At 38.5% G+C, this 21,118-nt stretch overlaps 1 protein-coding gene across 3 annotated transcripts in view; it reads right to left on the minus strand.

Moving 5' to 3' along the window:
* The window catches only part of LOC131691307 (RYamide receptor-like), a 139,560-nt gene extending 119,145 nt beyond the window's left edge, over positions 1-20,415 (minus strand). The window contains exons 1-2 of one of the 3 annotated variants that reach the window (XM_058977595.1): positions 19,529-19,810; positions 14,877-14,977 (exon numbers count right to left, since the gene is read on the minus strand). In XM_058977595.1, coding sequence (XP_058833578.1) covers positions 14,877-14,896 — 20 coding nt within the window. In that variant the 5' untranslated portion in view covers positions 14,897-14,977; positions 19,529-19,810. The other 2 variants (XM_058977597.1, XM_058977596.1) reach the window with 2 other exon arrangements.
* Positions 20,416-21,118: the final 703 nt, after the last annotated feature.

Here is a 21,118-nt window from a genome sequence, read left to right on the forward strand (position 1 = left end):
AATTTTAAAATAGAGCAACAGTTCATGACTTCAAATTTATTTGTAAATTGGAACTACGGATATGGTATGAATCGAAACGGACTTTCTCAAAAAATTCGCATTCGAGATCATCGTTGTGGTACGAAGTAGAGTGAGCCGTACATCGAATATTCCATTCTGACATGTGTTTCAAAAAGTACCGTCCAATATATAATTCAATAACAAAATAAAATAACTGTTTTGCAATCGAACCTTTACCAGAAATCTACCTGATAATGGAGGTTCAACATAACTGAATGTTTTTAAGCCGTTAGCCCCCCCTAATGGAAAAGGCTGCGCACGCCTATGATCCTGACACATTTCAGCAACAACAGCATATGTTTCAATAATTTTCACTCGAGCACTAATTATGCTGTTGTTTAACTTTAATAGTTTTTTTCACCACCGCAATGATCGATTGTACCGTAAAAGCCACGGGTGTTGTGAAAATAATAAGCGACAATCGCCTGTCCAGTATACAGTGAATAGTGTTCACATAATTATTGTCAGTAAGCCGCTTTAGGTAAATTGAGGCATGGTGTGATTTCTCTACGGTACGCGTAATTAAAGCAAAAGCTGCTTTTAGTTAAAATGAGTTAAGGGGAGGTTCTCATGCAAAATTTTCAAAAATTTGATTTTTTCTTAACATTTGAAAGGTACAAGTGTCTTCTATATTGTGTTAAACGGGTTTTTCGATTTGCGCATCAAAAAAGATTCTACAGGGCATTGTTCGAAGTGGCGTCCTGGCCGCCAATGGACGCTCTTGGTTCGAGTTTCCAGAATGCTTCGCGATGCATTGTACAAGTGTACCTCGAGAACGTATTTTACGGCTTGATCTGTAGAGGCATCTCTGACTAATCCTGAGTTATCAAACAACCACAGAAAACGGTGACAAACGAAAAATTTTGACTAATATTGTTAAAGGCACATTTTAGTCCGCATATTGGAAACATTTTTTTTGTTTTGATATATATTACCTCTAATTCGTGTATATAAATGAAAGACAAAAGGGGCAACCCACATTTTTTCTTCCGAAATTGACCTTTTTTCAATTATTTCTAAGTAATCATTTGAGAAATTTGAAAATTATTTTTTGATTTTATGCTATTAGCAGTACGCTGCATGAAGATATCGTTTAGGATAGCATACTCCCGACGATCTTTTAATGTTTGAATGTCTATCATCATACAATGTGCTTCATAAGATGGAAGTGGGAATGCTGTCCATCTTAACTTGCGTAAAGCATATAATAGAAACTGCTTTTGAATTGACTCAATTCTAACTTCGTGTTTTTAATGTAAAGTGACCAAACAATACTGCAATATTCTAAAATAGACTGAACATATGCTATGTAAAAAGTTTTAATTGTATAAGAATCTTGAAAGTGATATTCGAAGTGATTTATAAAATAAAGCATATGAACAATTAATTGTGTTATAATGTTCCACAAATTTTAATTTTTTGTCTAGGATGACTCCTAGATCTCTTATTTTATCGTATTTCTGAACTATTTGATTACCTAATGTAATTGACATGGAAGTAGCGATTTGTTTTCTGTTAAAAGTCATAAGGGTACAAGAGGACCTAAGTGTGAACCATTTGGAATTTCCGATGATTTTTTTTTTGTTAGGGAAACTTTGCCACTGCGACCAATATTCAGGTTATCTTTTGTGGCTGCCCCTGTTTGCTCTACATGTTACAAATTGCCCGAATCCAATGTAGTTGGAAGCGAGTTGTTTGTTTGTCCACTTGTGTCGTCCCAACCGGGTAGTACATTATTTAATGTAGCTGAGCATCCGTTTGGGACAGGTATGCCATATCTCGTGAGGTGTCATAAGATGCCTGCCGAAGTATCGCTCCCTTCGAAGAAATAGTACTGCACAATAGCAGAGAATATGTTCCGAGCTATCGGGCTCGTAGTTACAAAATCGACAAATGTCATCTTGATTTTTGCGAATTTTTTCAGATGATACTTAGCAGGACAATGTCCCGTAAATAAACCTGTGATTATACATAAGTTTTTACGTTTTAGATCCATTAGTTTTTTTGGCTCTCGTTGTATCTGGATGTATGAATTTCTTAGCTTGTCGAGCGCCTTCTACGTTACGCCAGTCGTTTAGTAGTCGGTCTCTTGCCCACGCCGAAAGTTATAGTTTAATGGCACAGGTAGATATACCTAGAAATGGTTCTGGTCCAACAAACATGTTTGATGAACCACGCCTGGCTAATTCGTTGGCCACTTCGTTACCATCGATTCCTTGGTGGTCAGGTACCCAGAATATCATTACTTTATTCCGAGTTGCTAGTTGTTGTAAAGATGTGATGCACTCCCAAACCAGTTTGGACTCACATTTCGACGACCTTAATGCCAACAGTGCTGCTTGGCTGTCCGAGAAGATTGCGATTTTTGCAGGTCTGTAGTTTCGTTTTCTACAGACCTCTGCCTGGAAAACTGTAGGCCACTTTCCCATTGATATCGCTTCTTTAATTCCTGGTCCGTAGACTCCCGAGCCAGTCAGCTTACCCATTTTAGATTCATCCGTATAGAATGATATTGTACCTTGAGGTAGTATAGGACCCCCTATATTCCACATCTGACGATCCACTATGTGGACCTCATATGAGATATCGAAGTTCGGTTTAGCATCCATTTTATCTTGAACTGTAGTCAAGATAGGGTTTAGTTTGAGTTCCTTTATTATACTCAGGTGACCATTTAAATCCCCATCAAATAGTGGTTTACCCTTTAGCACTCTCAGAGAGCCAAGTCTCGCCTCCTCCATAACGTGTTTGTGCAATGAAGGTAGATGAAGCATGGCTTCTATAGCTGTGGCAGATGTTGATTTCATAGCGCCTGTGATAGAGAGGCAGGATAGCCTCTGAACTTTAGTTAGTTTAGCTTGGGCGGTCTTTTGCTTAATATTGGGCCACCACACAATGGAGGAATAAGTTAATCGTGGTCTGACCAGTAAACCAACCTCGGTTTGAGACCCCAAGTTTTCCCGAAGAGTTTACTGCATGCTCACAGTGCTGTTGTTGCTTTATTAACGGCGTACGTCAGGTGCGAGTTCCAATTCAGTTTTTTGTCTAGGATAACACCGAGGTGTTTCGCTTCTTCTGCGTAGTTGATTGTAGTTCCACTGAGAGTTGGGGGAACCAACTTCAGTTTTTTCCTATTAGTAAATGGTATAATGACTGTTTTTGCAGGGTTCACGTTGAGTACCTCTTTGAAACACCATGTCATGGTGAAGTTCAGGGCTAGTTGAATCCGATCGCTTAGTACATATTCATGTTTTCCCCTCACAATTAGGACAATGTCATCTGCATATCCAACAATCTCGAAACCTATTTCAGTCAGATCATTGACAAGATCGTCCACCACTAGTGACCAGAGCAGGGGTGATAGCACACCTCCCTGGGGACAACCTCTATTGGGTGTTATAGTTGCTTTCGTGTCTCCTAACGTTGCTGTGATCGCTCGACTCTTGGGCATTGCAAGAATCCAGTCCCCTATCGGTTTTTCCACTCCTCTTTTTTGCCAGGGCCTTGTGAATTGATATGTAGGACGTATTATCTAAAGCACCCTCGATTTCAAGAAAAGCGCAAATTGCTATTTCCTTGAAATCGAGGATTTTCTCAATAAGTGTCACTAAGGTATGTAGGGCTGTTTCCATAGATTTGCCCTTTTGATATGCAAACTGGTACTTGTTTAGCGGATCTTTCGATAAGTGCTCCGTTCGAATACAGTGGTCCAGCAGTTTTAGAAGTGTTGATGTCAAACTAATAGGTCTAAAGGCCTTGGGTAGTGTCAGGTCTTTTTTACCCGTTTTTGGAATAAATATTACCCCAGCTTCTCTCCAGCTTATATGTGTGTGCCCAAGCAAAAGACTGGATTTCAGGATGTTTAGTAGATCCGGAAGAATTATGTCTGCCGATTTTTGTAGAAATATTGGAAGAATGTTATCAGGGCCGGGGGATTTGTATGGTTCGAAGGTGTTGATAGCCCATTTAATTAGAGATGGTGTGAAAATCTGACAGGCCAGTTTTTGTGATGCCACACAAGTCCTGTTAGGATGGAGTCCTTCACAATCCTGACCTGTCGAATTCTCGTCTTTCGCAACTGACCTAGGAAAGTGGGTATTCATTAGAACATCCAATGTTTCACTATTGCCAATTGTGAGAGAACCATCGCCTTTTTTCACTTGCCCTAGGCCATTTGTGTGATCCTTTGATAAGGCTTTTTGAAGGGGAACTGTCACTGGAAAGTTTCCGATGTTTTCACAAAACTCGCGCATTGATAGTTTCAAGCCTTTCTCAACTCAGTGTTGTATTTGGTAAGAGCGGTCCTGTAGTTGTAATTCCTGATGTAACTTTAATTGTATCAGATTTCATCTCATAGAATTTTACTTTTTGTTGGCGATCAGTTAAATACGACGTAATCCACTTGAGGAGTTTCGTCTCGATTTCTAATTTTTCAAGTTTGAAAATTAACATGTCAAGTTTATCGAAGTCAGTGTAAAGAGTTTCTATACGATTTCCTTTATCCATGGCATGTAACAAGTAATCAACAAATTCTAGAAAGTTTGTACTTGTTGAACGACCTTTAAAAAACTCATGGTGTGCATTTGTTATTTTATGTCTGATTTGGTTGAAAAGGCTTTTATTTATGATGGATTCGAAAAGTTTGGGAAAGCAAGACAAAATGGCAATTCCACGATAATTGCGAATATCGGAATTTTTACCCGATTTATAAATAGGTATTAAAAAAGTTTATTTTTAATATTTTGGGAAGTTACCAGATTAAAGTAACTTACTGAATAGTCAGAATAAAGGTGGCGTGAGCTCAGTTGCTAAATTCTTCATGAAAGCAGGTGGAATTCCATCAGGTCCTAAACCTTTAGCGGCATCCAGATCATTGAGACCATACAAGATATCTCAAACATTAACGTGATTGACACCAATATCTCTTGAATAATTAGAAAAGCCAGAAAAATATTCAAAGTCGCGCTCATTATCCAAATATTTACAATAAGATTCTTGAAAAAATGTTGCTAAGTGATTATAAATATCTTTTGAAGTTTCACCCTCTTTTCCATCCAACGACATTTTTTGATGGAAAGTTGCACGAATTCAATTTAGTTTTGATGTTATTAAAAAGTTCTTTGGGCATGTCTTGATCTCATTTTCGGTTTTGCCTTTCTCAATAGAAAGGTATTGCAATTGCTCTGAAAACCGACTTTTTAATGGAGGCCCGGAGGGCCGAGTGACATATACCATTCGATTCAGTTCGTCGAGTTCGGCAAATGTCTGTGTGTGTGTATGTATGTGTGTGTGTATGTGCGTCTGTGTGTGTACGCGAACACAATCTCACTCACTTTTCTCAGAGATGGATGCACCGATTTTTACAAACTTAGTCCCAAATGAAAGGTGCAACGTTCCCATAGGCTGCTATTGAATTTCTAATGGATCCGACTTCCGGTTCCGGAATTACAGGGTGATGAGTACGATCACGCAGAAAATGTCGATTTTAAGAAATTCTGCAATGAATGTATAATGGTGAAATTTTTTCCAAAATGTGACCACAACTGCTTCAATTTGTAGTACTAGGTCATTAACAGCCATTCAAAGTCTCTTTGGTCACATTGGCCACCATCATCGGTTCCGGAAGCCCCGGCGGAAGTATCCAAATTCAGACCAACAGTCACATCGGTTTCTCGGAGATGGCTAGACCGAATCAACTAAACTTAGTCTCAAATGAAAGATGTTACGTCCCCGTAAATGGCTATTAAATTTTATCCCCAACCGACTTCCGGTTCCGGAGTTACGGGTTGTGGCGTGCGATCACATAGCAAATTGTGATTCAAACCGATACTCCGATGGAAGCAAAAAAGGTAAAAATTTCGCTAAAATGTCTCTCAAATAACTTAACTTTGCAGTTCTAGGTCACCGACGGCCAAACAAACTTTCGTTGACTACATTGACCACCATAGACGGTTCCGGAAGTGCCCGGGAAAAGCGGCCATCTTTCATAACTAGCAAACTCATATCAGTTTCTCGGAAATGGTTGGGCCGATTTTCACAAACTTAGTCCCAAATGATAGCTATATTATCCCCACAGATGTCTGTAAAATTTCGCACGGATCGCTTGTATGGTTCCGGAAATATAGACTGAACGGTCCGGTCACACATGAAATTCCCATATGAGCCGTAACTCAAATTTTTTTTTCAAAGGGGGGACCCCATGAAATTTCAGAAATCGAATTCGTATTTTTGATGCCAAACATCTTTAAAATGCATGAAACGTCGAGATTTTATGTTATCTCGAAATTTTTTTTTTATAAAAATCGACTTTTTGGGACTGCCGATTTCGCACCTTTTTGCCTTTCTCAATAGAAAGGTATTGCAATTGCTCTGAAAACCGACTTTTTAACGGAGGCCCGGAGGGCCGAGTGACATATACCATTCGATTCAGTTCGTCGAGTTCGGCAAATGTCTGTGTGTGTATGTATGTGTGTGTGTATGTATGTGTGTGTCAGGCCCGTAGCCAGGATTTTGTTTCGGGAGGGGCTTAAAAAAAATTGCATAAAGCTTTTAATTCTGACAATTTGATATAGTCACTAGAAACTAAATTAAATTTTGAAAAGCTCATAATGAAATGAATTTCAAATCTAAGACAATCCTAAAAATATGTTCATTGTCACAAGAAAGGTTATAGTACTTACTCTCGTTACAACAAAGTATATTCTAGAGTTCACAGTGTTTATACGCTAACCGAATATGACAATGCTTGACGGTGCTGGAAAACACTAGGTGTTCCAAGCTACACCTTTAAAAGGCGTAGAAGATGCTAAACCGAAATGAGTAGAAAAATATCCATAAAATGTTCGAACGAAGAGAATGTCGAAATTCGCACAAAATCTTCTGATTTAGCGAGCGATTTGTAGATGCCCAGAGACGGTTCAACTTCTATTTTCTTTGTCTTGCGTTCTGCGAGTATTACCAGTTCTATTTAAATGAAACTATTTTCAAGACTAGCCTTGGTCTGGTAGATTAGAGATTAGAGGATTTTTGGTGATCAATAGGATCAAAACTGCCCACAATTTAATTTATTAAAGAAAATTGTCTACAAATCGAACGAAAACACTGATTACTAATATCTTCTAATTTTCCTTCAAGTCGCCAGTCGCCGTGCATATTTCGTTCACCGTGCTGTTTCAAAATCACGAAATTTAAAGAACTAGCTCCTTGAATCTATCGGAGAGATCCAGATCCCAAATCCTCTCGTTTCATCGTTTTATTGAAACATTCCAACTAAAGTTGAATCAAAATTTTAAATACATGGTAAGTTGATCATATAACGTGCACTGGTGCCAAACAAACTACTTATTCTCGTTTTGTTGCTAATAGTTTTATATTATTTCTAAATTGTGACGTATTTAGATAGGTATTTTTACGGTGACTATGAGAGCGGTTTTCATTTTGATAAAAAACAGAGTTGGAAGTCACGTCAAATCCACCTAAACGCACGGTAACTGGTGACTTGACGGTACGTGAAATTTGTTAAATGTATTACCAAAATAACTAGAATGTGTATCTTCTGACGTCGCAAAAAGCAGAAGCAAAAAAAATTGCTACGCTTTAGCAGGCTATAGGCACCAGTGAATCAAGCTAGCTATTGTTCTATATCAGTGCACATACAAATTGTATCGTTGCTCCTGGCTGCGGAGTGAAATGAGTTTGCCAAATGAAGCAAAAGTGTCTGTGCTACGGGATAACACGAACAGTTCAGGAAGTGGAACAATTAGTTAAAGTGAAAATTGAGTTTAATCTCGCTGAAGTTACCTACATTCAGCTACATCACGTAAAAAACTGTGTTTTGATCACGTTTAGAAGCTTAGCACAGGCCGAAAACTTCATTGCAAAGAACAACATGCAACACGAGGTCGAATTTAATAACACCAGAATCAAGATCCCCGTGCATATGGAAAACGACATGGTGGACGTGCGTATCCATGATTTGGCCCCGCGCACGAAGGAAGATTTCATCAAACGAATCATGTCGCAAATGGAGAAGTAGAATCTATTACGAATGATACCTAGAAAATTTGTTTTCACCGGCATTCCCAACGGCGTTCGTATTGTGAGAATGCGAGTGACTAAACCAATACCTTCTTACATGACTATCGAATGCAAATCACCGAAGGATGGCGTGACCTATAAGCAAACAACGCTAATCACATATCCCGGGCAGACCCCAACATGCCAATTCTGTAACTATACAGCCTACTACGGAAAAACATGTGCCGAAGCAACTAGTCAAAACTCATCTACTACAGCCAACTCTAACTAGCAGCCACCGATACCTTCAGATAAACCTAAAACAACGATCCAATTACCCAATAATGCAGGTACAACGACCACGACAACCGCTCCCAAACCAACAACTAGCATCGCCAATAAAGAAGCAAATACCGATGAAGACGGATATACAACAGCGACCCATAAGAACAAGAAACAAATAAGAACCTCTGATCGTGAACAGCAAGAAAGCAGTACCGATGACGACATGGACGGGAACGATAACGCGAGAGAAGGCAGACTGAATGACCCCCAAGCGGCCTCACCACCAAGGAAAAAGATCTCAACACGCAGCAGCAAACTGCGTCAACAAGATCTGGCAGACCGACATTCTTAGATTTTTTTTTAATTTTTACTTATTGACCCACGGCTCAGTTGTGCTAACGCATTGAGCCGTTTCAAATAAAACTTTAGATTGGAAAAAAGAACTAGATATTATTAATATGAACAAGCTCAATAATTTCAGCATCTTTTTATTCCGACACATGGACGGGTATACATCGCACTTACTTCACCTCTGCCGAAGAGTAACGTAAGGCCAACTTTCTTTGATGATTTCTGTTTTTTTTTTATTCAAATCGTTTATTTGATAAGGCACGTTGCGTTAGCTTAAAGGTGCCAATTTTGTTTTGTTTTACATTTTAAATTGCTTAAAACTAGGGGATTACATATTGATTTTTTTAAAATGAAACTAATGCGATTTTATAGCTATCTTATATATCTACACAAGGGGATAATATTGTTTTCGTAAGATTAGGGGGGTCAGATGATTTCTGTTGTTCTGTAGTTGAGTGCCCAGAAAATATAGAACAGCTGCTCTTGGGTCGATTTCAATTTATTTATTATTTTCTCTCTCTTTTTCTTCGTGATCTCTGCTCATCTCTCTCATTTTATTTCATAACGAACACAAATAAAACGAAAACATGAAATCGAAACATTAATCCCAACTTATTGACTGTAGACTCAACTAGTTACAACATTTTAGTCGCTCTTCGTGATAGGCTACTGATGTTTGTTCACTGTATCGTCACGTCGTTTTTAGACTTACATGGACATTAATTGGAAACCATCGAAAGAGACAGAAATGCTGCTGCTTACAACATTAAGTTTATTATGATTGATTGACTAATATGTGGTTTAGCATCTATTGACATCCGTTGAAAAGTAAGGATAAAATCACAACAGATAGTCCTACCGCTACTATGTACGTTTCTGTATGTGAACAACATTAGTAATATACGACGGTATACAATTCTTGGGTTGATGAACACCTCAGAAAAACCGCTGTTTTACCACTTTTTGGCTTGTTTATTTTTTGGCATTTTTCTTGCTTATTGTTCGATTGTTTAAAATATCACTACTTTGCGGACTAATAATGTTTAAATACGGACCGCATTCTCCGCATAAAATGAAATTGAGTGTCAACAGAAATACTATTGCATTAAAATGACGCGAAAACAAAAACTGTCTTCTCGACTATATTGTCATCAACTAACGGAAATGTTTTTGTCTAGCACGCTTGAGTGAGATGCCTGATGTTTCTACTAAGTGTACAGTGCACTAACCTATTACAGAAATTCAATTTGCTTATGCTTTAACTAACTTTATTCTTGCTAATATATAACATGATATCTGAGTTTTGTTAGACACAACCACTAGCGATAAAGTTCTCATTTTGGGACAGTTTTTGAGCTCACTTTTCTATAAAACTTCTGCATTTTATTATATATTCCGTTTATTTTATTCGGTTCAATGCATTAGCTAAATGAAGCCTTGTGTCTTCAATATATTTCCATGATGTGAACAATGAAAGTGATAAAACGTAAATGGTTGTCCTACAGATCTCGTGCGAACAACTAACGATTGCGTGTGGAGAACTATTTACTAGGCTGGGAAATATTTTTCCTAACCAACAGTGTCGCGGTGGTTGTTCATTTCTATCTCGTACACTTCCTTATCATCATAGTGGTTACTGCCACGTCCATGTTCGCGAATTTCTGACGGGTCACGAGTGTCGACTTCCACAATGATGGTGCCGACCATTGATTTTGAGATACTAGACGCAGTCTTTGCCGTCAATATTATCCGAACAGCAGCCAAAATTTGGCAAATGTTTGTTTTTCAGGAAATGGTTTTGGAGACTATGTATATGCAAAGATATAATGTGTAAAATAATACTATCGCATTCAGTTTTTACGTGCAGGGTCAGGTTGGAGGAAATATGTCTGATCACCTAGATTTTCACCACAAAACACCATTTAATATATAGGGAATTACTTCCTAGATGTGTCCTTTATAATAAATACCATTTTTTTTCAAATGTGACAGGAATCTTTTAATAGCCACGGTGCAAGTAAGTGGTATCAGATCTTGTAGCCGAGCAATGATTTTCTCATCGTCCATATATATGAGGATCAACCACATGTTTCAAGGTGTTATGCAAAATGACTGGTTTCGCTGGGCTAATTTGTTAAATGGCATCAGTACTGAACGCCTGACAAGGTTAAACTCGTTAAAGGCGATGTTCGTAAGCATAACCTCCATATTCACCTTCAGCAAATATTTCACATCATGAATGTTGCTCCAGCCAAATACGGATAATATTGACCGGAAGTCAATAGCCTCCGTATTTGGCTGGAGCACTACTTCTTGCTTCTGCGACTCAATCATTCGACAGATCCCCACAGCAAGAATTAAAGTAACAATTTCTTTTGTTCTTCCGACGAGTCACACAACATGAAGGGAACTGTTTTATCACACTCAGCATACTGAGTAGATATCCTGACCGCTGTCTTCGGTGGTTCGAAATAGCAATCTTCCTCACAATTCTCGCATTAATTTGTTGAAACCAAACAAGATACATTTTGTTTAAGAGTCACCGAAAAACAGATTGTTTCTTAAATTTATTTTTGAAAATTTTCGGGGGGGGCTTTAGCCCCCTAGCCCCCCCTCTGGCTACGTGCCTGGTGTGTGTGTATGTGCGTCTGTGTGTGTACGCGAACACAATCTCACTCACTTTTCTCAGAGATGGATGAACCGATTTTTACAAACTTAGTCCCAAATGAAAGGTGCAACGTTCCCATAGGCTGCTATTGAATTTCTAATGGATCCAACTTCCGGTTCCGGAATTACAGGGTGATGAGTACGATCACGCAGAAAACGTCGATTTTAAGAAATTCTGCAATGAATGTATAATGGTGAAAAATTTTCCAAAATGTGACCACAACTGCTTCGATTTGTAGTACTAGGTCATTAACAGCCATTCAAAGTCTCTTTGGTCACATTGGCCACCATCATCGGTTCCGGAAGCCCCGGCGGAAGTATCCAAATTCAGAATAACAGTCACATCGGTTTTGTCGGAGATGGCTAGACCGATTCGACTAAACTTGACCTCAAATGAAAGGTATTGCGTCTCCGTAAATGGCTATTAAATTTTATCCCCAACCGACTTCCGGTTCCGGAGTTACGGGTTGTGGCATGCGATCACATAGCAAATTGTGATTCAAACCGATACTCCGATGGAAGCAAAAAAGGTAAAAATTTCGCTAAAATGTCTCTCAAATAACTTAACTTTGCAGTTCTAGGTCACCGACGGCCAAACAAACTTTCGTTGACTACATTGATCACCATAGACGGTTCCGGAAGTGCCCGGGAAAAGCGGCCATCTTTCATAACTAGCAAACTCATATCAGTTTCTCGGAAATGGTTAGGCCGATTTTCACAAACTTAGTCCCAAATGATAGCTATATTATCCCCACAGATGTCTGTAAAATTTCGCACGGATCGCTTGTATGGTTCCGGAAATATAGACTGAACGGTCCGGTCACACATGAAATTCCCATATGAGCCGTAACTCAAATTTTTTTTCAAAGGGGGGACCCCATGAAATTTCAGAAATCGAATTCGTATTTTTGATGCCAAACATCTTTAAAATGCATGAAACGTCGAGATTTTATGTTATCTCGAAAATTTTTTTTTATAAAAATCGACTTTTTGGGACTGCCGATTTCGCACCTTTTTTCAGTTCAATATTACCGTGGCTGTTTTTTCTTTTTCAAAATTTTAGAACTCGAATAATGATTTATTTTCCTGTATATAGTTGTGATGTGATGTACAATAATAAAAGGTAATATATGCATTTAAAAGCTTTTAATGAATATAAACAACGCACACATTCTCGTGATTCATAATTGAGAAAGGCACAATTGCACCGCTAGGTGGATTAAAATAGGTTTTTATATTATACACAGTTAGTGCCGCAGAAATGGCCAAAGTCACGAATGTTCAGGTATTGTTGCAAATTTGGTGAGCCTTTTGCTTCTGATTTTTTAAAATTAATGATTTCCTTGTTGAACCAAGCAGGATTCCTGCATTATTTGCCACAACATATTGTAAAAGATCTCCACTGCACATTCAATTTTCTCTTGATTTTTTAACAGGGACTGTCAATTTGCGCTGTTTAATTTTTATTTAATATTTTCATAATAAGCTTTTCTATAATCGAAGACGTCCTCGAAATCACATGTCATTCAACTAAAAAACGACAACATTCGTGAACGGTGACTAAAACCTGGAAACAAAAAAAAATCCTATTCAGAAGTGGCAAGCAAAAACGAAAAATGAAAAACAAGCAATTTCGGATACTAAACTCAGGCTTCAAAGAGCTTTCAAACTGGAACTAAACATAATGGTTGATATGCCAAAACAAGGCGGGGGTACTACAAATGATGGGTGTTGATAAAGGACTGATATATAGATTCAAAGTGGTTCTAGAAGTTATCACGTATGGCTTTAAAATCGATTCTAATAAATTTTCAGTCTTCGCTATGGAAAAATTGTAATTGATCACCACTGGCGGCTCCAGGGAGGGGCACGCAGGGGCACGTGTCCCCCCTTTTCGACCAGAAGATGTTTTGGTAAAAAGATATTTGCATTTACCTACTTCCATATGTCAATTATCTAGAAGTGATCAACAAGGTGATCAGTTTATTTTTTGTAATACTTTATTTAACCAAGTAAAAGCTAATTTATTAAATTTGGCAATAAAAGCAATTTTAAATTTGTGCAAGCAATACGCAAAGTTGGGTTTCCGATCTTTTTTTGGAACGGAAATATTGGTACGGATTAAAAATAAGTAGGTATCGGTATATTCGGTACCATGCAAAACTTTTAATGAAATTATTTCTATTTGATATATCTAACGCAGAGCTGTAACGTGTAACTTGACCAGAATCAAAATGCCATCGCCTTCAGAAATCTATCCGGTAATATCGGGAGTCAAATGGCACACTCAATAATAGATCTACCTTTACCAGACCACTTGAACAGTACATTCATTTTTTTTTTATTTGCGGCACCGTGTTATCATTAGCATCATTATTCTTTTAGTCGCTGCCTCGGCTATGCGACTCCACCAATTCTCCATCTGTTCGCCGTCGCTGGTGACTGCTCCTTTCATCTTCAGTTCGAGTTTCATTATCATCCAATATTTTTCTATTGGACGGAACTGGTTACAATTATGCGGATTCAGCTAGTTTGAGATGAAATGACTGTGATGTTTTTGGACAACTGTAGCACGCCACTCGGGCGCACGGGGAGGATTTTGGGGGCTGAGACCCATCCCACGAGAATATAGAATTAAAAAAAAATGTTTTAATAGGAAACACTGCTGCGAGCCGTTTGAAACATAAACGATATTTGAGTTCAGACACTCTAGAAACAAGCCATTGCGAGGGTGGCTGCAAAGGGATGTAAGTTAAACTGGTCGGCATCTCCGGATCGGTTCCTGTGTCGACAAGTTGAGATATTAGCAATAGTTGTGAGTAGACACAGCGTATGCCAGTCAGCACCAGCTAGCATATAAATAGGAACGAGTTGCACTAAGAAGGAATAGAAAAAGTAGCAATGGAGAAAACATAAACGATTACCACAAAATAAAAAGAGCAGGTGTGCAATCCACCCTGAAGTAATACCTAACGATGGACGGTAGGTTTAACTACTACAAACCACTGCAGTAAGAATCCGATACTACCACGAGCCAGCAGGCAGCGATGTTTATTGAAGAAGCCTTCTCCATAACAGACATTAACTCAATTTGTTGAGCTGAATCGATTGGTACACAAGACTCGGCCCTCCACACAATCTTCAGGGTTTGAGAATATCTGTACCTTTCTTTTATAAGAAACGTAAAAAAATCAAAACCCTGCTTTCTCTTCAGAATTTTCTGCGCACGTGGCCTTGTTGTTATGACAGCTGACTAGATTTGGCCAACACGTAACTCCCGAATAACAATTGAAGTGTTATAGCTCGCTACAAGTGCAATCTAAGTTTTATGAAAGGCTACAAAACTACTATAAAACCACAATTGTTACTAGGGCTGGATCATCACGAAAAGTTAATGAAGCGTAAAATCCGTTTATTGATGCACATTCATAGTCTAAAGCCGTTCTTGCTGGAAGAAACAAATCCCTCGCTAAATCATTTTGTTCTCATTAACTTACCCACGAAAACAAATTTGCATCTTCTAGGAATCTTTCCGTGAGCAGAGCCTTGTAGAGTTTGAGCCCCGATTTGCTTGAAATTCCCGTAGACTTCATTGTCGCTGAAAACAAACACATACAACGAGTCAGTACCTCGTCGATCAGGCTTTTTCGCCAAACCATAATTCAAGGTATTGAGATCAGGTTTGATTTTTCGAATTACCTTCAACCACAGTTTACGATAATGGATAGCAGCAGTTACAGCCAATTTCTTCACCTGGATGAAAACCGGTTTTCGGCTAATTGGTCACAAGCAACCTGAAAACTGGTTTTCAGCGAAAACCGGCTTTCATCCAGTGAAGAAATTGGCCGTTAGAGTTTCCTTGTATATATTCCTTTGTTTTGACGTGAGTTTTGTTTATACCTTTTTTCAAGGTTTTTCGGAACGTGTACAATGGGAAATAGACAGAAGGAATTAATTGGAAACGGTGAAACAATTCACCTTTTATTGGACACACTGGGAAAAGATATGTCCTCAAGCAGGAATCGAACCTGTGATCTCCCAGTCTCTAGTTTAGTGCGTTAACCACTCCGCCATCGAGGAACTGTGATGATACATCACAGATTTACAACAGTATCGTGATCCCCGCCACAATCTCAATACCTACAGCGGACCGTTCTACCCCCAATACCTCTCATAAGTGAATCGTCACCGCCCTCTCAGGCAGAATTCACTCGTTAGTCTATTTTTAGCTCCACAGTGGATCACTTTCAGGCTTGAGATTATTTATTTTCATCGACATTGAGAGACTGGGAGATCGCAGGTTCGATTCCTGCTTGAGGACATATCTTTTCCCAGTGTGTCCAATAAAAGGTGAATTGTGTCGCCGTTTCATTCTTTCTGTCCGAAGTTTCCCTGTACTTTTTAATCACTCGAGTCACAGTGTATTCAGAATAATCTAACATTATTGCTAGTTCCCGAGTTGACTATGAAGGTTTTTCGAGTAATTGTTCACAGTTATTTTTGTTTTCTCCTTCTACTTGAAGAATATTACAAAAACAGTGAAATAAATAGACGGAGCAAAACTGTTTATAAAACAATAAAAAGCTTTTAAAAGCTTGCATAGATGAGCTCAAACTTTCTAATTTCTAGCTCATCTGCATTGCGTTAAACGAGGAATCTGCCCAAAATCAATGGAATGTAATGGATACTAATACTAGACCAAACAGAAATATTCCTTCCTTCCAGGACAACTTAAAATATGTGACTGAAAGTTAAAGTATTGGAATTAAGATTCTCGTGTATATTGAAAATGGCAGTATAGAGGTAAGGTTGTATGAGCTATCAACGAGTACCCCCGTAAGCCAAGTGCAAAATACACGTCATAATTTAGAGATGTAGAATCCGTTTCGCCTGATACTTGAAGAAACTTTTTCCCGAGTATGGCTAACGACGTTCTAGTGGTGATAATGCGGGTCTACTCTTTCTTGACTATACATTCAAACACAACGAAATTTTAATTGAACAAGCCACGCTATGCATCCATGATGGGCAGATTCCTATGTGCAAGTACTGTAATTAGACGGGACACACTGGAAACCCTTGCGCGGAAGATGGTCTGGAGAATGCATCACAACCGATTGCCAACACATCTACGGCAAATCATTCCAAATACCATCACCTGCACCACATAAGGTTGCCAAATTTGTGGCAACTGTTCAACTGAAAACACAGCATCAAGCACTCCGACATCAACAACCAACACCTTCCTTGCGGATTTAGAGCGTTTGCCAGCTGAACTATTACACAGGTTCGTTGAAGGTTGGCCAGTTATTTATAATGAAATTGCAGAAATAGAGAATGTGGAATTTTTCTATTCATCTTGAATATCGTTCTTCGTCCAATTCCAAATTAAAAGAGAATTTAGGATAGTTTGCGGGACGGTGAGTCAGTTTTTTGTCATCTGTTTGAAAAGAAATTTTCTTCTACTCTTTTTATTTGAAGAACCAGTTTTCCTAGACCGTTCGCGAACGGATTTCCTATCTTGACGTGAATGATCAAAGAAAAATAAATGAACCTCTAGATGCAGCTGGCGACCAGACAAGTGTTTCCCCGCCGCGAAAGAAGCTATAGAAAGTAGCATGTACGAAACACAAACACTCAAGAACATTTGGTTTTGTTCTAGATATATTTTGTATATACATAAAAGACCCTCGGCTCCGTTGAGGCATCGCAATGAGCCGTATCGAATTAACGAACTATAAAAAATAGTGATTTCATTCAAACATGGTGTTTGATTTACCAGTTGCCCATCCCTAAATATTAACCGTCGTAATAAATAAGAAATGAGTCTACGCTTCTAAATGTATTTATTTTTTTAATCGTCTGTAAGCAATATTTTTTTTCAGAAAGGCGTGCCCCTCCTTTGTCAACCAGCTGGAGCCGCCTATGTTGATCACGTGTTATTGCCAATAAAGCAGCTCTCAGAAGAGACATTAGAGGCACGAAATAAGCATTTCTGGAGCTATAGAGAAAGCTATTCACGAAATTTTTTCCCTATTGAATGTAATAGGGATATCCTCAATAGGCTTATGTTAAGTTCCGATCCATTCCTCAGTAGCATACGTCCAGCATCTAAAAAAAAAATCGACAGATGATTTCATCAACTGCTTTAGATCTACTTGTATCCGAAAATTTTGTGGAAGCTAACGATTACAGTCCTAATCAAGCTTCGGAATCATAGGAATAAATTTGTAAAAATTCGTTTAACAGAAGTTTTCCTTCATTGTTAAATGTAAAGTTATGCTGCAAACGAGTCATTAAATACTTTCGGCCAGGTTTGTTGGTCAAATATTCCTATGTGCGGCGTGCGCTTAATGAACTAGCGCGAAAGCCAGAAGGGAAACACCGATATTCGCTTAATCATTTTCTAACAGGTGACAATTTTATCTCGGTATGGTTTGGGGCGTGAATTTTAGTTTCTACATAAGATACATATCCTTCATGTAATTGCGGATTTCACCAGTGTTTAGCTTCTGAGCGGGTGCTTACGGAAAAGATGGATTTATCACCGTTTATCCAATTCCATTATTCCACGAACAATTTAAGATGATATTATAAGACTTGATTGGCGGTATCTAACAGGCAAAATTGATCGAAATGGTTAGTGAAGCGATAGCTATTATGCGGAAAAAAAATCCCCCAGAGGCAGGATTCGAACCCACAACCTTTGAGACTCCGCCCCAATGCACTAACCCTTATGCTATCCCTGGGATGTGATGACGTCCCAGAAAGAACATATGATTATCGCATTGGCGACAGTGATCGTACCCTGCCTGCAAAGCGAGATCACACACACACACACACACAACCGCAGCTGCTACCCAACACATTTGATTTATTTAGATAGGGTTACTGTGAACTAATTCATCTTTGCTCCAGTATTCATCCCACCTACTTGAATACATTAGTTAGAGCAGTGTCTGCTATCTCTATTCAACGAATTAGGTCAAATGGTAGGATCCATAAGGGAACGTTGTACTCGAATTTGTTTTCCGCTAAAACGCGAGTATTTTACATTTTTCAAACCAGATTTTTTATGTTACAGCTTGTTAGAAACTAAGCAAGGCTGCTGATACCTATTTTAGCACAATCCAATCACTGTAAGCCGAGTTACAATCAAAATAGTGTGACATCCTCACTAATGAGATGAATAAGGGTTCGTCTACCCTATTATATTTTTTGCTCATAGTAAAATTGTAGGTGTTCAAAAATCGGGGGAAATAAATAGAATGTTAAAAGTTAAACGTCTACTTTAAGGAGTTCACCATAGAAAACGTTCATAAATCGACAGCTATCTTCTGCAAAATTTATGGAAATGCCTGACCTCTACAACTTTCTCGAAGACAGTCTTTTCGTTCAAAAGTTAGATTGTCTATAGCCTACTATGATCAATTCCTTATAAAACGAATATCGTCTAGCATATTCGCAAATATGGAAATTTTCACTTGCTTCGTTGCTCGTTCCTCTGACAACACTGCAGTGCACTGGTCTTAATGAAAGTAGGCATCATAATTTATATCTGCAGCAATTTATTGGGCATACTTTTAATTTTATTCTGTTGGAGCTTGCACCTCCAAACGCAGTCTACTACCAGTACGGAAACAATACAACCAGGACACAGCTCACCAAACTGTCGTCCTAATATACCAGTCTTTTTGTACGGTTCCGGAGTAAAAACTATGTCTCATTCAAACAGATAGCTACAAATGATGGTATGGACATATATCAAAACATAGATTCGCATAAAAACTGCATAACTAATAAAATATATAAATATAAAAAAATCGCACGAAATCGTATAATAAAGATGTCAGTGTATATCGCAACATTTTTTCTGGCACATAGTTTAAAAACTGGTATTTTACTTCAAAACTTTTGGGCCCCACCCGAATTTTTTTTTCTGCAAGCGCCTTTAATACAATATCATTCCCCTTATTTCCTTTACTTATCTGACAGATTCGAACAAAAACTCCAAAAATCATAGTGTACACTAGAAGAACAATTCAAAAAACCGTTTTTTCACTACTTTGCTGAGTACTTTCCGCACTGAGGCATATTGTTGAGAGCAAACATAATTCCATATTCAAATGGTGTTGTAAAGAAAACAAACCTCTTGAAGCACATTGTTGATCACAGTTGGTTTTAATATTTCGACGGAAATAAATATGAATTACATTTGGAACTAGTCTGAAGCTTTGATTTTAATTTCACAAGTTTTTGTAAAAAAATAACCCCAATTGAACACAACACATTGTTTTATCATAAATTTTCGCTGATTCCACTTTTCCACCACTTTGTTATACACATCGAAAGGATCGGTTCTACTTTATCCCAATAAAACACAAATGTACTCATCTGGAATTGAACTGTTTTCCTTGTACCTTTTCTGCTCTATTACCTTCCATTCGGTTGTATTCCTTCACGTAACTTTACAGCCGGCTGAGCACTTCGATGAGATAAACCCGCAGAACGGGTTTTCCACACAATTTCCCACAATTATCCAATTATATTATTTCCACTTTACCGCGATTTTCACTACCGTACACGCCATCAATCAACAGCAGGTTAATTTACCTCTGTCAGCTCGGAACACCGGTATACCCTAGAACTCACTTCCAAAAAAGCAAACAGGTCGCAACACTAAACCTCACTACAGCCTTCACTCCAAATCAATTCAAATTATTCGCTGTAATCATAACCGGACATCTCTTTCCACACCCTGCAACTGAATACTGATTTAATGCACGTGCGTCCGGTTAAGCTAGAATAATACGATCAACCCTTCCACCTCAATCCAATCCATACTTTGCAAACGCCGCGATAACAACCGAAAACGCGCCTTTTCAAACTGTTGAATTCCCGAACTCCGGATAAGCTTTACTATGCCTTCAGCGCCAACGAAGCTTACGAACTGATCCCAGCGCCGGTCGGATTCGAACTGAATCCGTCCGTGTTCTGGTTCTGTTATGAATGAATTCTTCCGACTTCCGTCGGGGGGAGGACAGTGCGCGCGCCAACTCTTCAGTTTGGTGGCGATGGCGGGTGGTGGAACAGGGACTCGACTTTTCTCGTTGAATTTCCCGCACTCTTGGTACAGAGGATGAAACCGTTCCGTCTGGGTAGCTGAAAGTGGAAGAGAGAAGCCGAGAGAGTGAGAGAGAGCAAAATAAAGAGATAGAAATCGTAAGTTTTCCTTGCAAAATATGAGAACTGCTGCCCCACGTGAGGTTGAATATGTTCCGGTTAAATTCGATTTGTTTACATACTGCATAATCGGCGTGTGGGAATAGAGAGGGTTTTGGGAGAGTAGGGTAAATTTGAAAATTATTGGCATATTTTTTAAGCTAACTTTGAAATATAAAATGATTTAGTTATTATGCTTAGTACAATTTGTATAATTTACCATCAATCTATACCGTGCTAGAATCGGTACAACAACAAGACTAAAAATCGATCATATTTTTGTAATCTTTTTTTTGCGCTGTATCTATCACGGTATCAATGAACATGCATTTTCAGTTTTTTGGCGACATTCAATTAGCTAAAGATCACTATGTTGGGAAAAGTATGAAAATTTAGTCATAGTACTCGCGTGAGAGCAAGGATATGAAGTACACTGATCGAAAAACTCGAAGTGGCTAGGTCATTAGAAACAGACTTAAAATCTTCCGGACTTATCTTCTATCTTCTGCTGATACAA

This window comes from Topomyia yanbarensis, chromosome 3 (assembly GCF_030247195.1).
Source record: "Topomyia yanbarensis strain Yona2022 chromosome 3, ASM3024719v1, whole genome shotgun sequence".
In the NCBI taxonomy this organism is placed as follows: domain Eukaryota; kingdom Metazoa; phylum Arthropoda; class Insecta; order Diptera; family Culicidae; genus Topomyia; species Topomyia yanbarensis.